At 42.7% G+C, this 24,043-nt stretch overlaps 1 protein-coding gene across 1 annotated transcript in view; it reads left to right on the top strand.

Annotated features, from left to right (window-relative positions):
- Nucleotides 1-24,043, top strand: part of CACNA1B (calcium voltage-gated channel subunit alpha1 B) — a 310,032-nt gene that overhangs the window by 199,522 nt on the left and 86,467 nt on the right. Inside the window, exon 21 of the mRNA XM_049896435.1 lies at nt 21,584-21,710. Within this exon, the coding sequence (XP_049752392.1) occupies nt 21,584-21,710 (127 nt within the window). The remainder of the gene's footprint in view (nt 1-21,583; nt 21,711-24,043) is intronic.

Raw genomic sequence — 24,043 nt, 5'->3', positions numbered from 1 at the left:
TTAGGGGGCTCGTTTCATATCTATCTTATGTTTCTCTTGCTGAGCTTTTAGACATATCTGTTTTCCTTTGGATTCCTTGTGATTTCTGAGATGCTTTTTTTTTTTTTTCAAATTTACTGTGCGTTAGGTCAAAGTTTACAGCTTGAGTTAATTTCTCTTTCAAAAATTTATGCACATATTGTTTTGTGACATTGGTTGCAATCCCCACAATGTTACAGCATACTCTCCTTCTCCACTCTGAGTCCCCTGTGTTCATCCATCTAGTTCCTGTCCCTTCCTGCCTTCTTATCTTGAATTTGGGCAGGGGTTGCCCATTTGGTCTCGTATAGTTTATTGAACTAAAAAGCATGTTCCTGACGTGTGTTATTGTTTGTTTTATAAGCCCGTCTAATCTTTGTCTGAAAAGTGGGCTTTGGGAGTGGTTTCAGTTCTGAGTTAGCAGAGTGTTGGAGGCCATAGTCTTTGGGGTTCCTCCAGCCTGTCAGACCAGTAAGTCTGGTCTTTTATGAATCTGAATGTTGTTTTACATTTTTCTCCCACTCTGTCTGGGAACCTCTATTGTGATCCCTGTCAGAGTGGTTGGGAGTGGTAACCAGACACCGCCTAGTTCTTCTGGGCTCATGCTGGTGGAGGCTGTGGTGCATGTGGTCCTTTAGTCCTTTGGATTAATATTTTCCTTGTATCTTTGGTTTTCTTCAGTCTTCTTTGCCCTGGGTGGGATGGGACAAATAGATGTATCTTAGACGGCCGCTTACAAGCTTTTAAGACTCCAGACGCTACTCACCAAAGCGGGAGGTAGAACATTTTTTTAATGAACTATGTTATGCCAGGTGACCTAGATGTCTCCCAAGACTATGGACCCCAGCAACTTGGTCCCTCAAGGTGTTTGGATGTATCTAGGAAACTTCTATGCCTTTGCTTTCTTCAAGTTGTGCTGACTTCCCCTATATTGTGTGTTGTCTTTCCCTTCACCAAAGTTAACCCTTGTCTAGTATCTAGTTAGCGATTCCCCCCCCCACTCCCTCCCCACCCTTGTAACCATCAAAAAATGTTTTCCTCTGTGTGTAAACCTTTTCTTGAGTGCTTATAATAGTGGTCTCATACAATATTTGTCCTTTTGTGACTGACTTATTTTGCTCAGCATAATGCTTTCCAGATTCATCCATGCTGTGAGATGTCTTGAGGATTCATCATCGTTCTTTATCATTATGTAGTATTCCATTATGTGTATGTACCATAATTTGTTTATCCATTCATCTGTTGATGGGCATTTAGGTTGTTTCTGTCTTTTTGCTATTGTGAATAGTACTGCAATGAGTACTGCAATGAACAGGGATGTGTATATGTCTGTTTGGGTGGTGGTTCTTATTTCCGTAGGGTATATTCCTAGAAGTGAGATTGCTGAATCATATGGTATTTCTATTTCTAGCTTTTTAAAGAAGCACCATATTGTTTTCCAGAGCGGTTGTACCACTTTACATTCCTGCCAGCAGTGCATTAGAGTTCCAATCTTCCTGCAACATCTCTAACATTTGTTATTTCCTGTTTTCGATCAGTGGCAGTATTGTCAGGGTAAGATGGTATCTCATTGTAGTTTTGATTTGCATTTCTGTAATGGCTAATGATCGTGAACGTTTCCTCGTGTGTCTGTCAGCTGCCTGAATGTCTTCTTTGGTGAAGTGTCCGCTCATATCCTTTGCCCACTTTTTAATTGGATTTTTGGTCTTTTTGTAATTGAGGTGTTGAAGTATTTTGTAGATTTTAGAGATTAGAACCTTGTTGGATATGCTGTATCCAACCGTTTTTTCCCAGTCAGTAGGTTCTCTTTTTACTCTATTGGTAAAGTCTTTTGATGAGCATAAGTATTTAGTTTTTAGCAGCTCCCAGCTGTCTAGTTTCTCTTCAGGTGTTTATGTGTTGTTAGTAATGGTTTATACAGTATTTATGCCATGTACTAGGGCCCCTAGTGTTGTCCCTATTTTTTCCTCCATGATCTTTATTGTTTTAGATTTTATGTTTAGGTCTTTGATTCATTTTCAGTTAGTTTTTGTGTGTGGTGTGAGGTATGGATCTTGTTTCATTTTTTTACAGAAGGACATCCAGTTATACCAGCACCATTTGTTAAAGAGACTGTCTTTTCCCTATTTAACAGACTTTGGCCATTTGTCAAATATCAGCTGCTCATTGTTGTTGTCGAGTTGATTCTGACTCATAGTGACCCTATGTACAACAGGATGAAACGCTGCCTGGTCCTACACCATCCTCCCAATCATTGTTAAGTTTGAACCCATTGTTGCAGCCACTGTGTCAGTCCATCACGGTGGGGGTCTTCCTCTTTTTTGCTGACCTCCTACTTTACCAAGCACGATGTCCTTCTCCAAAGACTGATCCCTTGTGATAACATGTTCCAAGTATGTGAGATGAAGTCTTGTCATCCTTGCTTCTAATGAGCAGTGAGGCTGTACTTCTTCCAAGACAGATTGGTTCATTCTTCAGGCAGTCCATGGTATATTCAATATTCTTCACCAGTACATAATTCAAAGGCATTGATTCTGCTTCTGTCCTCCTTATTCATTGTCCAGTGCTCACATGTATATGAGATGATCAAAAACACCATGGCTCGGGTCAGGTACAACCTAGTCTTTAAGGTGACATCTGTGCTTTTTAACACTTTAAAGAAGTTGTTTGAAGGAGATTTGCCCAGTTCAATGCATCCTTTGATTTTTGACTGCTGCTTCCATGGGTGTTGATTGCAGATCCAAGTAAATCCTTGACAACTTCAGTCTTTTCTGCCTTTATCATAATGTTGCTTATTGGTTCAGTTGTGAAGATTTTTCTTTTCTTTATGTTAAGATGTAATCCATACTGAAGGCTGTCATCTTTGACCTTCAACAGTAAGTGCTTTAAGTCCTCTTCCCTTTCAGCAAGCAAGGTTGTGTTATCTGTTAATGAGTCTTCCTCCAATCCTGATGCCCTGTTTTTCTTCATATAGTCCAGCTTCTTGGATTATTTGCTCAGCATACAGATTGAGTAAGTATGGTGAAAGAATACAATCTTGATGCATACCTTTCCTCACTTTAAACCATGCAGTATCCCTTGTTCTGTTTGAATGACTGCCTCTTGGCCTAAGTACAAGTTACTCATAGGCACAATTAAGTGTTCTGAAATCCCCATTCTTTGCAATGTTATCCATTATTTGTTATGATCCACATGGTCAAATGCCTAGCATAGTCAATAAAACAAAGGTAAACATCTTTCTGGTGTTCTCTGCTTTCAGCCAAGATTCATCTGACATCAGCAGTGATATCCCTCCTTCCACGTCCTCTTTTGAATTTGGCTTGAATTTCTGGCAGTTCCTTGTTGATGTCCAGCTGCAACCAGTTTTGAATGATCTTCAGCAAAATTTTACTTGTGTGTGATATTAATGATATTGTTCGGTAATTTCTGCAGTCAGTTGGACCACCTTTCTTTGGAATGGGCACAAATATGGACGTCTTTCAGTCGATTGGCCAGGTAGCTGTCTTCCAAATTTTTTGGCATAGATGAGTGAGTGCTTCCAGTGCTCCATCCATTTGTTGAAACATCTCAATTGATATTCAGCAAGTCCTGGAGCCTTGTTTTTTGCCAATGCTTTCAGTGCAGCTCGGACCTCTTCCTACAGTACCATCAGTTCTTAATCATGTGCTACCTCCTGAAATGGTTGAATATCGACCAATTCTTTTTCGTACACTGGCTCTGTGTATTCCATCCATCTTTTGATGCTTCCTGCATCGTTTAGTATTTTTCCCATAGAATCCTTCAATATTGCTACTGGAGACTTCAATTTTTCTTCAGTTCTTTCAGCTTGAGAAATGCAGAGCATGTTCTTCCATTTTGGTTTTCTCTTTCCAGGTCTTTGCACATTTCATTATAATATTTACTTTGTCTTTTCGAACTGCCCTTTGGAAATCTTCTCTTCAGCTTTTGTAGTATATAGCTTCTTCATCGGCTACTTATAGATAAATGGATTTGTATCTGGATTCTCAATTCTGTGTTGCAGGTCTATGTATCTGTTGTTGTACCAGTGTCAAGCTGTTTTGACTACCAATGCTGTATAATAGGTTCTAAGGTCAGGTAGTATGAGGCCTCTCGCTTGGTTCTTTTTCTTCTGTAATGCTTAATTATCTGGGGCCTCTTCCCTTTCCGTATAAAGTTGGTGATTTTTTTCTCCATCTCATTAAAGAAGGCTGTTGGAATTTAGATCAGGATTTCATTGTATCTGTACATCACTTTGGGTAGTATCAACATTGTAACAATGTTTAGTCTTCCTATCCATGAGCATGGTTTCTTTTTCCACTTACGAAGGTCTCTTTTGGTTTCTTTCAGTAATGTTTTGTAGTTTTCTTTGTATAGGTCTTTTACGTCCCCGGTTAGATTTATTTCTAAGTATTTTATCTTCTTGAGGGCTTTTGTAAATGGTGTTGATTTTCTTTCAAAGTAATCTTTGTTGGTGTAGAGGAATCCAGCTGATATTTGTATGTTAATCTTGTATTCTGCTGCTTTGCTGAAGTCTTCTATTAGTTCCAGTAGCTTTCTTGTGGATTCTTTGGGGTTTTGTGTGTATGAGATCATATCATCTGCGAATAGGGATGGTTTCACCCCTCCCTTACCAATTTGTTGTTGTTGTTAGGTGCCTACAAGTCAGTTCTGACTCATAGTGACCCTATGTACAATGGAACAAAACACTGCCCAGCCCTGCATGATCCTCATGATCATTGTTATGCTTGAGCCCATTGTTGCAGCCACTGCTTCAGTCTATCTTGTTGAGGGTCCTTCTATTTCTCACTGGCTCTCCACATTATTAAACATGATGTCTTTCTCCAGGGACTGGTCCCTCCTGATAACATGTCCAAAGTATGTGAGACAACATTCTGGCTGTACTTGTTCCAAGACAGGTTTGTTCATTCTTCTGGCATTCCACAATATATTCAATATTCTTTACCAACACCACAACTCAAAGGCGTCAATTCTTCTTTGGTCTTCCTTATTCATTGTCCAGCTCTCACATGTCTATGAGGTGATTGAAAACACCATGGCTTGGGTCAGGTTCATCTTAGTCTTCAAGGTGATATCCATGCTTTTTAACACTTTAAAGAGGTCATTTGCAGCAGATTTGCCCAATGCAACGCGTGGTCTGATTTCTTGACCGCTGCTTTCATGGGTGTTGATTGTGGATCTAAGTAAAATGAAATCCTTGGTGATGTCAATCTTGTCTCCATTTATCATGATGCTATTTATTGGTCCAGTTGTGAGAATTTTTCTTTTCTTTATGTTGAGTGTAATCCATACTGAAGACTGCGATCTTTGATCTTCATCAGTAAGTGCTTCAAATCCTCTTCACTTTTAGCAAGCAAAATTGTATCATCTGAATAACACAAGTTGTTAATGAGTCTTCCTCCAATCCTGATGCTCTGTTCTCCATATAGTCCAGCTTCTTGGATTATTTGCTCAACATACCAGATTGAATGAGTATGAAGAAAGGATACCTCCCTGATGCCCAACTTTCCTGACTTTAAACCATGCAGTGTCCCCTTATTCTGTTCAAATGACTGCCTCTTGATCTACATATAGGTTCCTCAGAAGCACAAGTAAATGTTCTGGAATTCCGATTCTTTGCAATGTTATCCATAATGTGTTATGATCCACACAGTCGAATGGCTTTGCATAGTCAATAAAACACAGGTAGACATCTTTCTGGTATTTTCTGCTTTCAACTGTGATCCATCTGACATGAGCAATGATATCCCTGGTTCCACGTCCTCTTCTGAATCTGGCTTGAATTTCTGGCAGTTTCCTGTCGATGTACTGCTGCAGCTGCTTTTGAATGATCTTTAGCAAATTTTACTTGTCTCTGATATTAATGGTACTGTTCAATAATTTCCTTATTCAGTTGGATCACCTTTCTTTAGAATGAGCACAAATATGGATGTCTTCAAATCAGTTGGCCAGGTAGCCCTCTTCCAAATTTCCTGGCATAGACGAGCAAGCACTTCCAGCACTGCATCCATTTGTTCAAACAAGTCAATTGGTATTCCATCAACTCTTGGAGCCTTGTTTGTTTGTTTTTTAAATAATTTTTATTGTGCTTTAAGTGAAAGTTTACAAATCAAGTCAGTCTCTCATACAAAAACCCATATACACCTTGCTACACACTCCCAATTACTCTCCCCCTAATGAGACAGCCTGCTCTCTCCCTCCACTCTCTCCCCTCGTGTCCATTTCGCCAGCTTCTAACCCCCTCCACCCTCTCATCTCCCCTCCAGGCAGGAGATGCCAACATAGTCTCAAGTGTCCACCTGATCCAAGAAGCTCACTCCTCACAAGCATCCCTCTCCAACCCATTGTCCAGTCCAATCCATGTCTGAAGAGTTGGCTTCGGGAACGGTTCCTGTCCTGGGCCAACAGAAGGCCTGGGGGCCATGACCGCCAGGGTCCTTCTAGTCTCAGTCAGACCATTAAGTCTGGTCTGATGAGAATTTGGGGTCTGCATCCCACTGCTCTCCTGCTCCCTCGGGGGTTCTCTGTTGTGTTCCCTGTCAGGCTAGAGCCTTGTTTTTTGCCAATGCTTTCAGTGCAACTGGGACCACTTCCTTCTGTACCATCAGTTCTTGATCATATGCTACCTCCTGAAATGACTGAACGTCGACCAGTTCATTTGCTGATGTGGCATGACTGAAAATGAGAAAAAACAGCTGCAAACATCCATCAGTAATAGGAATGTGGAATGTACAAAATATAAATCTAGGAAAATTGAAAGTCATTAAAAATGAAATGAAGTACGTAAACATCGATATCCTAGGCATTAGTGTGCTGAGATGGACTGGTATTGGCTGTTTTGAATCAGACAATCATATAATCTACTATGCTGGGAATGACAAATTGAAGAGGAATGGCATTGCATTCATCAGCAAAAAGAATATTTCAAGATCTGTCCTGAAGCACGATGCTGTCAGTGAATAGGATAATATCCATACACTACAAAGAAAACCAGTTAATATGACTATTATTCAAATTTACACATCAATCACTAAGGCCAAAAATTAAGAAATCAAAGATTTTTACCAACTTCTGCAGTCTGTAATTGATTAAACATGCAATCAGGATGCATTAATAATTACTGGTGATTGGAATGCAAAAGTTGGAGACAAGAAGGACTGGTAGTTGGAAAATATGCCTTGGTGATGGAAATGATGTCGGAGATCACATGGTAGATTTTTGCAAGACCAATGACTTCTTCATTGCTGTTCAACAACATAAACGACGACTATACATGACCTCGCCAGATGGAATACACAGGAATCAAATTGGCTACATCTATGGAAAGAGACTATGGAAAAGCTCAATATCGTCTCTCAGAACAAGCCCGGGGCCAAGTGAGGAACAGACCATCAATTGCTCATATGCAAGTTTAAGTTGAAGCTGAAGAAAATTGGAACAAGTCCATGAGAGCCAAAGTATGACCTTGAGTATATGCCACATGAATTTAGAGACCATCTCAAGAATAGATTTAATGCATCAAACACTAATGACCGAAGACCAGATGAGTTGTGGAATGACATGAAGGGCATCATATAAGAAGAAAGGAAGAAGACATTAAAAAGAAAGAAAAGACCAAAATGGATGTCAGAAGAGACTCTGAAACTTGCTTTTGAACATTGAGTAGCTAAGGTGAACGGATGAAATGAAGTAAAAGAGTTGAACAGAAGATTTCAAAGGGCATCTCGAGAAGACTAAGTAAAGTATTAAAATGGCATATGCAAATACCTGGAGTTAGAAAACCAAAAGGGAAAAACACACTCTGCATTTTTCAAGCTGAAAGAGCTGAAGAAAAAATCAAAGCCTTGAGTTGCAATAGTGAAGGAATCTATGGCAAAACACTGAACGATGCAGGAAGCATCAAAAGAAAATGGAGGGAATACACAGAGTCACCGTACCACGAAGAATTGGTCGACGTTACCAATTTGGATGCCCATTATTTGTTTTTCTTGCCTTATTGCTCTAGTTAGGACTTCCAGCACAATGTTGAATAAGAGTGGTGATAAAGGACATCTCCTTGTCTGGGTCCAGCTCTTAAGGGTAATGCTTTCAGTCTTTCTCCATTTACGACATTGGTTGTTGGTTTTGTGTAAATGCCCTTTATTATGTGGAGGATTTTCCCTTCTGTTCTTATTTTGTTGCAAGTTTTTATCAGGAATGGGTGTTGGACTTTGTCAAATACCTTTTCAGTGTCAGTTGAGATGATTATATGATACTTTTATTTATGTGGTGAATTATGTTGTTGACCCATTGCTGCACACCTGGTATGAATCCCACTTCATCATGATTTATTTATTTATTTTTGTATGCTGTTGAATTCTATTGGCTAGAATTTTGTTGAGAATTTTTGCATCTATGTTCATGAGGGATACTGGTCTGTAGTGTTATTTATTTGTACTGTCTTTGCCTGACTTTGTTATCAAGGTTATGCTGGCTTCATAAAATAAATCCAAGAGTATTCCTTCCTTTTCTGTGCTCTGAAATAGCTTGAGTAGTATTGGTGTGAGTTCTTTTGTGAAAGTTTGGTAGCGTTCTCTAGTGAAACTGTCCAGGCCAGGCCTTTTTTTGGGGGGGGGGGGGCGGTATTTATTACCTCTCAATCTCTTCTTTTGTTATAGGCCTGTTCTATTTTTCTGCCTCAGTTCGTGTTAGTTTAGATAGGTAGTGTGTTTCTAGAAATTTGTCAGTTTCCCCTAGGTTTTCAAATTTGTTAGAGTATGATTTTTCATAGTATTCTGTTATATTTTTTATTTCAGTTGGGTCTGTTGTAATATAACCTGTCCCATTTCTTATTCAGGTTATTTGCTTCCTCTCCTGTTTTTCTTTTGTCAGTTTGGCCAATGATTTGCCAATTTTCTTGTTCTTTTCAAAGAACCAACTTTTGGTCTTGTTATTCTTTCTGTCGAAACCCTGGTGGCTTAGTGGTTAAGTGCTACAGCTGCTGACCAACAGGTTGGCAGTTCAAATCTACCAGGTGCTCCTTGGAAACTCTATGGGGGCAGTTCTACTCTGTCCTATAGGGTTGCTATGAGTCAGAATCGACTCGACGGCAGCAGGTTTATTCTTTCTATTGTTTTTCTGTTCTCCATTTGTTTCTGCTCTAATCTTTATTATTTCCTTTCTTCTGGTGCCTGAAGTCTTATTTTGCTGTTCTCTTTCTATTTATTTGAGCTGTAGGGTTAATGTTTTTATTTTGGTCATTTCTTCTGTTTTGATGTGTACGTTTTTTGCTATAAATTGACCTCTAAGCACTGCTTTTGCTGTGTCTCAAAGGTTTTGGTAAGATGTGTTTTCATTCTCATTTGATTCTATGAATTTTTTTATTCCATCCTTGATTTCTTCTATTACCCAGTAGTTTTTAAGCAAAATGTTGTTCAGTTTCCATTTATTTGATTTTTTTTCCCTTGCTGTTTCTGTTATTGATTTCTACTTTTATGGCATTATGATCAGAGAAGATGCTTTGTGTTATTTCAATGCTTTGCATTTTGTTAAGGCTTGCTTTGTGGCCTAAAATGTGGTCTATTCTGGAGAATGTTCCATATTCGTTAGAAAAGAGTGTATACTTTGCTGCTCTTGGGTGGAGTATTCCGTATGTGTCTTTGAGGTCGAGTTGGTTGATTGTGGCATTTAGATCTTTTGTATGTTTAGTGAGTTTCTTTCTAGATGTCACCCTTCACTGAACGTGGTGTGCTAAAGTCTCCTATTATTATTGTGGAGCTGTCTATTTCCCTTCTCAATGCTGTTAGAGTTTGTTTTATGTATTTTGGAGCCTTGTCATTGGGTGCATTATATTTGTTATGGTTAGGTTCTCCTGGCATATTGACCCTTTAATCATTATATAGTGGGTTTTTTTTTTTTAAGTGTCCTTCCTTATCCTTTATGATGGATTTTGCTATAAAATCTGTGTAAAAACCAGAACAAAATTACAAGAAATATTTTATCAGAGATTAATTTTTTGTTGTTGTTGTTTGCTTGATATATACTTTTTCCATTGTTTGAGTTTTAATTTGTTTATGTCCTTGTGTCTAAGGTGTGTCTCTTATAGACAGCATATAGATGGATGGTGTTTTTATATCTGTTCTGCCACTGTCTGTCTCTGTGCTGGTGCATTAGGCCATTTACATTCAGTGTAATCATTGATGGGTATGTATTTACTGCTGTCATTTTGGTTTTGTTTAGTTTGTTCATTTGGTGTTGACAGTTTCTTTGTTCCGCTTCATTTTCTGTGTTGAATTCTTGTTTATGGATTTTTTTTTCATTTCTTTCATTATTGTTGATTTTGTGTTTGCTGAGTCTTTGCTTTTGCTCTTTTCTATTTTGATAGGTAGGTTTGTTAGCTTCCTTTGTGGTCAACTTGAAATTTACCTTTATTTTTCTAAGTTTAAACCAGTCTTTTAGTTCCTGATATCGCCTTGACTTCCTCTCCATGTGGAAGTTCTATGACTACACTGTTTTATTCCCTCTTCTTTCATTTTGATGTTGTCATTGTTTATATATCGACATCTCTTGTTCCCTATTTTCAGTCTTTTGGCTTTGTTTTATTTTTGTGAATTCCCTATGTTGGTATCTGATTGATCTGTCCTGTGTCCTAGTCTTGGATTGTTGTCTGAGGTTCTTGTAATTTTGGTCTGGTTTTTACCTATTCCCTTAATTTCTGTTCATCTGGAAATGATCTAATTTTACCATCCTATTTGAGAGACAATTTTGCTAGATATATAATTCTTGACTGGCAGTTTTTTTTTTTTTCCCTCAAGGCTTTGTATATGTCATCCCATTGCCTTCTTGCCTGCATTGTTTCTCTGAGTAATCAGTTCTTAGTCTTATTAGTTCTCCTTTGTAGGTGACTTTTCATTTATTCCTAGATACTCTCTGGATTCTTTCTTTGTCTTTAGCTTTGGCAAATTTGATTATGATATGTCTTGATGACTTTCTTTTGGGATCTGTCCTGTATGGGGTTTGTTGAGCTTCTTGGATAGATATTTTCTCATCTTTCATGATATTAGGGAAGTTTTCTACCAGGGAATCTTCAACAGTTCTCTCTGTGTTTTCCAATACCCACCCCCCCCCCCCATTCTGGAACTGTGATCACTTGCAGGTCTTTCCTCTTGCTAATATCCCACATAATTCTTAGGTTTTTCTTCATATTTCTTCATTCTTTTTTCTGACTTTCCTCAAACAAATTGGTGTTGAGGGATTTATCTTCAATCTCACTAATTCTGACTTCCATTGTCTCAGTTATGCTCTTATGATCTTCTATTGAGTTGTCTAATTCTGAGATTTTATTGTTAATCTTTCTGATTTCTAGTTGCTGTTTTTGTATGGTTTCTAGTAGCATATTTAGTTTGTTATTTTGTTCTTGCGTTGTTTTCCTGAATTCTTCTATTGCTTTGTATGTTCCTTGGTTTGATCTGTGTTTTCCCTGATCTCCTTCTTGATCTCTTGGAGAGCTCTGTATAATAGCCTTTTGAATTCTTTATCAGGAAGTTCGATGGCCTCATCTTCCTCCAAAAGGTTTTCTGATTATTTTGGTCGCTTGCTAGATCCATCTTGTCCTGCTCCTTTATGTGATACGGTGTTGACTGCTGTCTCTGAGGCATCAAGAAGTTATTATATTCATTTATTTATTGTATGTTTGTTTTTTGGATCCTGAATTTTTGTTTTGTTTTGATATATTCAAGTGGGCTGGGAGTATGTGCTACTCTGGTTGTTAATCTGGCCACGTTGAAGCTCTCACCACTTGTTTCCAGGTGGGCTGAGCAGCTAGTGGGTGTGTGAGCCTGGGAGTCTGTTCACTGTTCTTGTGGGGCTGTTGAGGATGTAGACAAGGTTTTTGGTGAGATGATAAATCTGTCCTGCTAGTTGTCTGGTCGTGGGTGCAGGGGTTGTTCTCCCTGGTTGTTGGGTTGGGTGTTGTGTGTGTGCTCCACTGGCTTCCAGTTGGCTGGGATGCAGGTGCCTGGGTCCTCAGTCACTGGGCTTGTGGTGCAGAGACTCTCACCTACAGTCCTGGGCTGGTAGGGCTGTGTGAAGGTGTTCGGAGCAGGCAACCAGTTCTCTGGTTGCAGTGGGGGTGGTGATGCAGGGACAAGGCAGGGGGCTTTTGGCTCCCCTGGGTGCCTGGTTGGAGGGCATGTCCCTGTCCACTACAGCACATAGTGGGGGCGGGGGTAGTGATGATGAAGTAAAAGAGCTGAACAGAAGATTTCACAGGGCAGCTCAAGATGACAAAGTAAAGTATTATAATGAAATGTGCAAAGACCTGGAGTTAAAAAACCGAAAGGAAAGAACACATTCTGCATTTCTCCAGCTGAAAGAACTGAAGAAAAAATTCAAGCCTCACTTTGCAATATTGAAGGATTCTATGGGGAAAATATTAAATAATGCAGCAGGAAGCATCAAAAGAAGAGGAAAGGAATACACAGAGTCACTATACCAAAAACAGTGGTTGATGTTCAACCATTTCAGGAGGTAGCATATGATCAGGAACTGATGGTACTGAAGGAAGAGGTCCAAGCTGCACTGAAAGCACTGGCAAAAAACAAGCCTCCAGGAATTGATGGGATAACAACTGAGATGTTTCAACAAATGGATACAGTGCTGGAAGCGCCCACTTGTCTATGCCAAGAAATTTGGAAGACAGCTACCTGGCCAACCGACTGAAAGAGGTCCATATTTATGCCTATTCCAAAGAAAAATGATCCAACAGAATGTGGAAATTATTGAACAATATCATTAATATCACACGCAAGTAAAATTTTGCTGAAGATCATTCAAAAGCAGTTGTAGCAGCACATCGACAGGGAACTGCCAGAAATTCAAGCTGGATTCAGAAGACATGGAACTAGGGATATCATTGCTGATGTCAGATGAATCCTGGCTGGAAGCAGAGAATACTAGAAAGATGTTTACCTGTGTTTTATTGACTATGCAAAGGCATTTGACTGTATAGATCATAACAAATTATGGATAACATTACAAAGAATGGGAATTCCAGAACAATTAATTGTGCTTATGAGGAACCTGTACATAGATCAAAAGGCAGTTGTTCAGACAGAACAAGGGAATACTGTGTGGTTTAAAGTCAGGAAAGGCATGTGTCAAGGTTGTATTCTTTCACCATACTTACTCAACCTGTATGCTGAGCAAATAATCTAAGAAGTTGGACTATATGAAGAAGAATGGGGCATCAGGATTGGAGGAAGACTCGTTAACAACCTGCATTATGCAGATGACACAGCCTTCCTTGCTGAAAACGAAGAGGACTTGAAGAACTTACTGATGAAGATCAAAGGCCACAGCCTTCAGTTTGGATTACACCTCAACATAAAGAAAATAAAAATCTTCAGAACTGGACCAATAAGCAACATCATGATAAAAAAGAAAAGATTGACGTTGCCAAGGATTTTATTTTACTTGGATCCACAATCAACACCCATGGAAGCAACAGTCAAGAAATCAAAGGATGCATTGTGTTGGACAAATCTGCTGCAAACAACCTCTTTAAAGTGTTAAAAAGCAAAGATGTCATCCTGAAGACTAAGGTGCACTTGACCCAAGGCATGGTGTTTTCAGTCACCTCATATGCATGCGATAGCTGGACAATGCGTATGGAAGACTGAAGAATAATTGATGCTTTTGAATTATGGTGTTGGCAAAGAATATTGAATATACCATGAGCTGCCAAAAGAACGAACATATCTGTCTTAGAGGAAGTACAGCCAGAATGCTCCTTAGAAACAAGGATGTTGAGACTATGTCTCACATACTTTGGACGTGTTATCAGGAGGGACCAGTCCCTGGAGAAGAGCATCATGCTTGTTAGAGGGTCAGTGAAAAAGAGGAAGACCCTCAATGAGATGGATTGACACAGTGGCCTAAACAATCGGCTCAAGGATAACAACGATTGAGGATGGCACAAGACCAGGCAGTGTTTCATTCTGTTGTACATAGGGTTGCTATGAGTCGGAATGGACTCGAAGGCACCTAAGAACAACAACTCTTTTAGTGGTTGCCCTTGTAATTTTACCATGTACACATAGTAACTTTTATAGTTATTCTGTATATTAACTCCCTTAGAACACTAGGTCCCATGACATTTCTCCCAACTTGTTTTTTTTTTTTGTCCAGCCTTGTCATGGATTGATTTATATCCCCCCATTATCGATTTGGCTGGGCCATAATTCCCAGTATTGTGTGATTTTCCTGTATGTTGTAAATCCTGCCACTATGGTGTTAATGAGGGAGGATGGGTGGCAGTTGTGTTAGGAGGCAGGACTCAGTCTACAAGACTAGATTGTGTCTTGAGGGAATCTCTTGTGATATAAAAGAGAGAAGCGAGCTGAGAGACAGGGGGACCTCATACCACCAAGAAAACAGTGCCAGGAGGAGAGTGTGTCCTTTGGACCTGGGGTCCCTGCAAAGAGAAGCTTCTATTCTGGGGGGAAGATTGATGAGAAGGCCGACAGAGAGAGAAAGCCTTTCCCTGGAGCTGACACCCTGAATTTGGACTTCTAGCCTACTAGACTATGAGAAAATAAATTTCTCTTTGTTAAAGCCATCCACTTGCAGTATTCCTGTTACAGCAGCACTAGATGACTGAGACAACCCTGTTAGTCCTTTTTTATAACCCACAAAATAGATATAATTGTTGTTTTTACTTTGTGGACGCTATGTTTATTTAGATTTACCAATTTCTTTGCTTACTATTTTTTGACTTATCTTTCCTTCTTGCATCTCAGACATTCTTTTAGTATTGTTTTCTTTCTTACTGAAGTATAGACATTCCTGCTGTAACAAGATTATGCATTCCTAAAGATACATGTAGTGAAAATAACAGCCTTGTAGAAGAAATAAGATTAGGGGCAAATGACTCAATATCTACATAAATCTATAACCAAAACACTAATAAAAGTAAGAATGATCCAAATGAAAGATAATAGCATAGTTACATCTCCATTGGCATTTGTACTCAGTATCAAAATCAATTTATCCTTTGCAGCCTTACACCCAGAGACTTAAACTCTGCTTTCTCCTTTGAGAGGAAGCGTACCATTGAAATAAAAAAGCAGCTCCATTGTGTATCGTCCTTCATTAGTCAGCTGTTGTAAACACCGGGGGGAATGCCGTTATAGCTTTTTCATCTACATCTGCAGTTTTACCAGTTCTCAATGTTGCAGAAACCATGACAGCTCATGAAGCCACTGAATCAGTCCTTGTTTGGACTAAAAGAAGGCATTGCTGGAGGATTTTCAACCAACCTTTTTCTTATGATCTTTATGTGTTGCTAACATTTTTCCTTAATTGTGATAAACCCTGCTCCTGATTGCTTCTTTGTTTGTTCTTCAGTCCATTAAGTTTGTGTTCATATGCTGTTTAACGAACTGAGCTGTCTGGTAGCTCCAGATTTTAATCTTCTGTGAGACTGCTTTTTACTGTTTTCTCACTTAGTTTTTGGTTGTTTATTCCTTTTTTTTTTTTTTAAGTATGTCATGTGTGTGTTTTGGATGCTGAACACTTGGGTAAAAAAAATCAGAGGATCTAGATGATTTTATCTTCCTTGAAAGAGAGGTATGTTTTCTTCTTGCAGTTAGATAGAGCACTGGTGAACCACCTTGATGCTGTCAGGGGTTGGTATTAGTCGTTGTTATTGTTAGGTGCCATCGAGTCAGCGCCAACTCATACCAACCTTATTTTGTCTTTGTTCTTAGGACAGAGTCCTTATTCCTAGGGTGTAGTCTTTTTGAGGTCTCTATTGAAAGTCTGCAGTGTTTACCAGGGTCCTTCACCTTGATAAACCTCAACCTCTAACTGCTTGCAGGCTTGAATCCCAACCTCTGTCTCCCTAGCACAACACAGCTGCTACAGTACCACCGTGGTGTTTTCCCCCCGATCAGAAAGGAGTCTTTAGTCATTCTGGTCTGAGAAGCCCTCATGGATTGAGTTACGTCCCCACAAAATTGTGTGTGTCAGTTTGGCTGAGCCATGATTCCTGGTATTGTGTGATCTTCCTATATGTTGTAAATCCTGCCTCTATGATGTTAATGAGGGAGGATGGGGGACAGTTGTGTTAGTGAGGTAGGACTCAATCTACAAGATTGGATTGTGATTTGAGGCAATCTCTTGAGATAAGAAAGAGAGCAGCGAGCAGAGAGACGGGAACCTCATACCACCAAGAAAGCAACACCAGGAGCAGATCGCATCATTTGGACCCGGGGTTCCTGTGCCTGAGAAGCTCCTCGACCAGGGGAACACTGAGGACAAAGACCTTCCTCCAGAGCTGACAGAGAGAAAAAGCCTTCCCCTGGAGCTGACGCCCTGAATTTGGACTTTTTTTTTTTTTGTAATAATTTTTATTGTGCTTTAAGTGAAAGTTTACAAATCAAGTCAGTCTCTCACACAAAAACCCATATACACCTTGCTACACACTCCCAATTACTCTCCCCCTAATGATACAGCCCACTCTCTCCTTCCACTCTCTCTTCTCATGTCCTTTTTGCCAGCTTCTAACACCCTCATCTCCCCTCCAAGCATGAGATGCCAACATAATCTCAAGTGTCCACCTGACCCAAGAAGCTCACTCCTCACCAGCATCCCTCTCCAGCCCATTGTCCCGTCCAATCCATGTCTGAAGAGTTGGCTTCGGGAATGGTTCCTGTCCTGGGCCAACTGAAGGTCTGGGGGCCATGACCACAGGGGTCCTTCCAGTCTCAGTCAGACCATTAAGTCTGGTCTTATGAGAATTTGGGGTCTGCATCCCACTGCTCTCCTGCTCCCTCCAGGGTTCTCTGCTGTGTTCCCTGTCAGGGCAGTCATCGGTTGTAGCTGGCCACCATCTAGTTCTTCTGGTCTCAGGCTGATATAGTTGCTGATTCATGTGGCCCTTTCTGTCTCTTGTGCTCATAATCACCTTATGTCCTTGGTGTTCTTTGTTCTCCTTTGATCCAGGTGGGTTGAGACCAATTGATGCATCTTAGATGGCTGCTTGCTAGCATTTATGAATTTGGACTTTTAACCTACTTTAATGTGAGGAAATAAATTTCTCTTTGTTAAAGCCATCCACTTGTGGTATTTCTGTTATAGCAGCACTAGATAACTAAGACAGAAGCTTCCCTCTCCTTTGCACCTGCTGTGTATGTCTCTTCTCAGGTCAGCTGGGAGTGTCAGCTTCCATAAATACCCAAACCAGAAAATCCCACTGCTGTTGAGTCAATTCCGACTCACAGCGACCCTATAGGACAGAGTAGAACTGCACCATAGGGTTTCCAAGGAGCACCTGGTATATTTGAACTGTCAAATTTTTGGTTAGCAGCTGGGCTCTTAACCACAGCACCACCAGGGCTCCCATGAATACCTAGTCTTCCTGATTTAGAGTGGAAGAACCTAAACCTGGATATCCACGGGAGATGAATGTAATGATAAAATAATAGACTAACAATGTGTATGTGTGTGTGTGTGTGTGTGTGTGTGTGTGTGTGTAGTAGTAGTAGTAATACAGTAAAGGAACAAAATAAACTAATAGCTACCACATAATCAAAACTTATGTTTTATTTAATATCCACAATTATGTAATGAGGAAAACAGTGCTATCTCTATTTTTACATGTATGTCTAAGAGAGGATAAACAGTTTATCCAGAGTCATAAGCGAGGAGAATCAGTACTCAAACCTTGTGTGGAACTCACAGCTACAGAAGCTGTCCATTCCACAAGAACCCAGGTGATCCATGTAGGCATCTGTACTCTAGGACTTGCAGGTGAAGGGCGGGGGCAGGCTGGAGGCTTGTGGAGCAATATGAGCTTGTGCCATGGGTGGGAGGCTGAGTGACTGGGCCCTGAAGCTGACCTCTTGGCAAGCAAGAATCACCAGGCCATCTCACCTGTGAGTACCCTTAAGCCCGTCACAGTCTCTGCAGAGCCAGGAGTGGTGCAGACCCACCCTGCTCTGGCTGGGTACAGCTGGGCCCTGGCAGAGGGGCCCCCAGGGGCACAGCCCCTGCTGCACCACCCACTGCTGCACAGGCTGAGCCCCCTGCTCACTTTCCCTGTTGATGAAGTAGGGCAGGGGCTGACTGAGCCCCAGAGCTCTCATCCTGTGCTATGACATTGAGGGCCGCGCAGCCCATGGGCAGGAGAGCAGGACCGAGTGTCTGGCTCTTAGGATGCCTCTGAAACCTGAGCTGGTGGAGGGCAGGGGTAATGTGCAGACTTGCCAAGCTCAGAAGTAAAGTCTTTATTTGGGGGCTCTGCCCCTGTCATCTCATGACCTTGCTCTTTACTGGGTTCTGAGGACTCCCAGAAAGTGTGCCTATTCATCAACAACTCTCAGAACCAGATCCCTCTGCAGGTGTTTGGCATATGTGAGGGCTCCGTTTTGATGGGGCCTTGGTGGGCCACAGTGCCAAGTATCATGTAGCCATCACCAGGGACTCTCAGAGACTCCCCACCAGATTGCAGATGGTTGGGGGAGAACATGGGGAGCCAACGAGTGACTGAAGTAAAGCAAGAAAGGAGGAAGCAGCTTGAGAGGGCCCGAGCCAAGCGAGGGTCCTTTCTGAGATGAGGTGTGAGTGCGTGTGAAGGCAGAGGTGAAGGAAGGGTGTGGACGCTACATCAGGGTATGTCGATTCTGGAAAGGCATGTAAACAAGTGCTCCTTTCCTGTGATGCCCCAGCCCCTGGCACCCTAATGCCTCTCCCAACTTGGAACAAAGGGCTGATCCTGACCTCATGAGCCCTGGAGTGCACAGATGATCTGATGGGCTGGAGTTCCCTGTGACCCTCCCCCACCAGGGCGAACCCTAAGAGAGACAGGGAGCTCCAAGGAACATTTCCGTGTTTTGCTGAAGGAAAGAGCAGTAGAGTCCGTGCAGGGTGAACCATAGGCGTCCAGGTTCATGTTTCCATGTGATTAGCCAACGACCCAGCACCATTTTTTGGAATGCGCCACTCTTGCTTTGCAGTGCTTGGCTCATCACAAAGAAAGTGTGAGTGTGTGGGCTGCTGTTCCAGTGGGGGCCGTGTCTGTCTTCATACTCGTCTCACAGTGCCTCAGTTCATGTAGCTTTACAAGTCTTCACAGCTGTCCTCAAACTTTGTTCTTCTTCAAGATTGTCTTAGACTTTCTTGTTCTGTTGCATTTCCATATACATTTTAGAGTCAGTTTATCAATCAGATAAATCAGATAAACTGGGGTTCTGATTGGGATTACGTTGAATCTAAAGATCACTGTAGGGAGAACTGACTTCTTTATAATATCAAGTTTTCTATTACATGAACATGGTTTATTCCTCCATTTATTCAGGTCTTCAATTACTTTAAAAATTGTCCTGCAGTGTTCTGGGAAGAAGTCTTGCACACCTCTCTAGGATTTATTCCAAGATATTTGATGTTTTCTGATGCTATTTTAAATAAAAATATTAAATTTTCATTCTTTGTTGCTATATAGAGAAATACAGTTGATTTTTGTGGCTGACCATCGTCTTAGTCATCTAGTGCTGCTGTAACAGAAATACCACAAGTGGTTGGCTTTAACAAAGAGAAATTTATTCTCTCACAGTCTAGGGGCTAAAAGTTTAAATTCAGAGTGCCAATTCCAGGGGAAGGCTTTCTCTCTCATTGGCTCTGGGGGAAGGTCCTTGTCATCAATCTTCCCTGGTCAGGGAGCTTCTCAGCGCAGGGACGCCTGGTCCAAAGGGTGTGCTCTTCTCCTGGCTTTTATTTCTTGGTGATTTGAGTCACCATGTCTCTCTGCTTGCTTCTCTCTTTTATATCTCAAAAGAGATTGATTTAAAACACAGGCTAATCTTATAGATTGAGTCCCTCCTCATTGACATAACTGCCACTAATCCCACCTCATTAACATCATAGAGGTAGGATTTACAACACAGAAAAATCACATCAGATGACAAAATGGTGGACAATCACACAATACTGGAAATCATAGCCTAGTCAAGTTGACACATATTTTGGGGGGACACAATTCAGTCCATGACAACCTTATATCCCACAGTCTTGCTAAATTAGCTTATGTAGAGTCTGTTGAGTCTTCTGTTTACATCATTATATCATCTTCAGATAATGGCAGTTTTATTTCTTCCTTTCCAATCTTTACACCTCTTATTAATTTTTCTCCCATTGCACTGGCTAGGATCTTTAGTGTGGTGTTAACTGGAAGTAATAATAATGACCATTGTTATTTCATTCTAGTTTCAGGGGAAGATTCCAATATTTCACTATTAAGCATGAAATGTTATTTTTTAGATATCATCATCAGGTAAAAGAAGTTTTCTTCTATTCCTAGTTTGCTAAGAATTGCTTTTTAGCAATTGTGAACGAATGTTGAATTTTATGAAATGCTTTTTCCGAACCTGTTGAGATAACCATACAATTTTTCTCTAGTATCCTGTTAACTTGTTGAATTAAATTGATTTAAAAAAATTTTAAATCAACCTTGCATCTCTGGAATAAACCCAGCTTGGCCACAATGGACTGCTGATTTTGTTGCTCTGTCGTGTCCTCTTGGCTTTTGTATTTCTTTTGAAGAAGTGAGTGTGGGAACCAGCAGTGGAAGGTGGCTTGTGCCCCAAGCCACTACACTGTCGCTCTGCATGACCCTGAGCCAGGCTTTCCAGAAAGGTCTCAGGACTCTGTCACCCATATGAATTGAAATATTCATCAGAGTGATTAGAAATGAAAAACGATTGTGAGACAAATACTACTCAAGGAAAACAAAACCTTCCTCAAAAGGAAAAAAGGTCACTGGCAATTAACCTCAGGATTCTGGTTTGTGGACTAGGCAGAGCCTGGGGGAGGGGAGCGAGGGTTCTGAGAGACCAGAGAATGGACTTGGGGAAGGGAGATGCTGAACAGGCATGGAGCTGAGCAGAGTGAGGGCCCCAGGCAGAGGGGACTGAGGAGAGACAGTGACCGGGCCTGCCAGGCTCAGCACTGCATTCAAAGTCCTCGTGCCTCTGAGTCCCAGCCTGGTGGGGTGCCCCCTTCTCCAGGGTCTCAGAGAGGACCCCAGACCAGGTTTGACTGACTATGGCCTCTGTGACTGTCCCCTGCTGGCCCGAGATTATGCAGGGGCAGCGGGACAGGGCTGTGTTAAGGGCTTGAAGGGTCCTGTGCTCCCAGACAGTGCGGAGAACTACTGCCCTGGTCTCTGGAGCCAAGGAGGCTGTGGTGTTGGTAGAACATGTGCACTGAGGCCCCTTGCAGAGGCCCAGCCAGAGTGCCATGTGGCCATGGAGCTGTCTCTCCTCTTGACAAATGGCAAGAAGGTCTGATGGGGTCTCCGACTCCGTACCAGCCATGGTCCTAGCTAGCCACTTGTCTGGTCATGATGCGACATTGACTGGAGGGCATTTCCCAGCCCCCAGCTCAGCTTTGAAGTGTCAGCGTCGAAGACCTGCTGCCCTCCCCAGGGGCTGGAAGTGGGAAGGGCGTTTATACAGTGGGGTTTTTTTTTTGGTGCCCACAGCCCTAACTTGGTGACTTTGTGTCCTCATAGGTGAAAACATAGACCTGGAGAGCCAAGCGGAGGGGAAGAAGGAGGCAGATACCAGCGGTGTGATGGGAGGCGGCCCCCGGCCAATTGTCCCATACAGCTCCATGTTCTGTCTGAGTCCCACTAACCTGTGAGTCTCTGCCACTCGCCGTGGCCCTGCTTGTACTTCACTCACTTGTCACGAATTCACAGGATGCAGTAGCGAACATTTCCAGAATATGTGTCTGTGGCAGCACTAAGTCAGCTCACTTTAGGTACATTCATTCCTTTAATCATCACAACCCTAAGAAGAAATACCGTTACCACCTCATTTTACAGAGGAGGACACCAGGGCACAGGAAGTACTGACTGCCTCAGACACCAGCCCTGAGAGCCAGCCACAGAGTTTGTGCCTGAAGTTTTATCTCCCTGCCCCCCGGGCGCATGTCTCTGTGCGCAGCTCTGCCCATATCCACCTGCATACAAACCCCGCCCATATCTACCTGCACATGGGTCCTGTCCATGCCCACCTGCACCCAGGCCTTGCCTGTATGCACCTGCATAAGGCCCCACCCATATGTGCCTGCACACAAGCCCTGCCCATATTCACCTGCACACAAGCCCCACCCCTATCTACCTGCACACAAGCCCCACCCATACCCACCTGCACACAGGCGGTGTCCATGCCCATCTGCACCCAGACCCTGCCTATATCCACCTGCATAAGGCCCCACCCCTATCCATCTGCACACAAGCCCTGCTCATATCCACCTGTACATGAGCCCCGCCCATATCTACCTGCACCCAGGCCCTCCCATATCCACCTGCATGTCCACCTGCACACAGACCCTGCCCATATCCACCTGAACACAAGCCCCACCCATACGCACCTTACACAGGCCCTGCCCATATCTACCTGCACCCAGGCCCTGCCCATACCCATCTACACACAGGCCCTCCCATATCTGCCTGCATGTCTACCTGCACCCAGGCCTTCCTGTATCCACCTGCATGTCCACCTGCACACAAGCCCCGCCCACAGCCACTGGACAAAGTCTCAGTCCATACCTACCTGCATGCAAGCACCTGCTGTCCATCATATCTCTGTCCTCTAGGTGTGCACCTCTGCCTCATGTCTGTCTCCTGCATCTGTTCATGCATACCTATCACAAAATTCGTCATGCACCCATCACCCTCTCATCAACCCTGGCACTCGCATTAATTCAACAAGTATTCAAGTGCCAAACAGCATTCCAGGTGCCAGGAACATAGAGTAACGGACAGACCAGACAAAAGCCCTTCCCTACTGAGCTCACATGCTACTGAGAGAGGCAGGATCGACCAGAGAAACAAGTAAAAGTCGTGAAATGTCAGCTAGTGGTGAGTGAGAAGGAGGACATGCAGCACAGAGAGTGGAGGGTTGAGCTGGGGGTCTGAAGTTAGAGAGGGTTCAGGCGGGCCTCAGTGAGAGGTGACAGATCAAAGACTCAGGGGAGGGGAGGGACGAGCTGGCAGTGCCGAAGTTAGAAGGAGGTCAGGTGGGCCTCGGTGAGAGGGGAGAGTCCCACGCAGAGGCACAGCAGGGTAAAAGAGGGACTGCAAGAAAACCCCAGGCTAGAGCAGGGGCAGAGGCTTATTGATGGGGGGCAGCAGAGAGGGACACTTGCCCCTGGGCGCAAGTCCAAGGGGCGCCAGACAAGGCATGGAATGACATTCCAGTGTGCTGCAAATATGAAAGGCACTTGACTGAGTCAGCCAGACAAGAGACCTTTCTGCTGGCTCGTTGCTGCTATCAATTCCTATTCATCTTGAAATTGGGGATGGGGGGGCACAACTTAGAAATTGCCCTGGGCACTTGTTACCCTCGCTACGCCCCTGCAGGGGCTCAGCAGCCAGACAGACCCACCCACCCGTTATGTGTCTGTCTAACTCCCTCATGAGTGGGTACAGGGCTCCACCACACCACGGCTCCTCCAGACCGCATCCCCAGCCTGCTTCTCCTTCCATCCCTCCTTCCAACTTTCACTATCACTGTTTCCCCGGCACTTACTCTGCTGTGCTGTGACCGAGACAGCTGGGCCCCTGCCCTCTCAGGACTGATAGTACAGTGGGGGCAGGGGGCAGGTAACCACCAGGTAAACACAGTGTGGAAATGGTAAAATGGGGGGAGGGGAACCTCCACCCAGACTGAAGCTCGGGGTTTCCTAGGGGAAATGATGTCTTAGTTGAAACTTCAAGGATAAATAAGAGGTAAGATGAAGAAGGGAAAGTATTTTTTGTAGAGAGAACGGCATTTGCAGTGGCCCCCAGGTGAAGACAGAAGGCTCAGGATGGCTGAAGACAGGTGGGTGGTGGGGCACAGGGGTGTGGAGGTGAGCAGCAAGTGTGTGCCCACAGTCAGAAGCCAGGGCAGGTTGCAGCAGTGGGGGCGGGTGAGTGAGGCAAGGAGACCATCTGCAGGGCTGCCTGGTGGGAGAACACTGG

The sequence above is a fragment of the Elephas maximus genome, chromosome 9, assembly GCF_024166365.1.
Source record: "Elephas maximus indicus isolate mEleMax1 chromosome 9, mEleMax1 primary haplotype, whole genome shotgun sequence".
Lineage (NCBI taxonomy): Eukaryota > Metazoa > Chordata > Mammalia > Proboscidea > Elephantidae > Elephas > Elephas maximus.
Note: the sequence above shows the minus strand (reverse complement) of the source record. Positions and strands in the feature narration are given on the sequence as shown.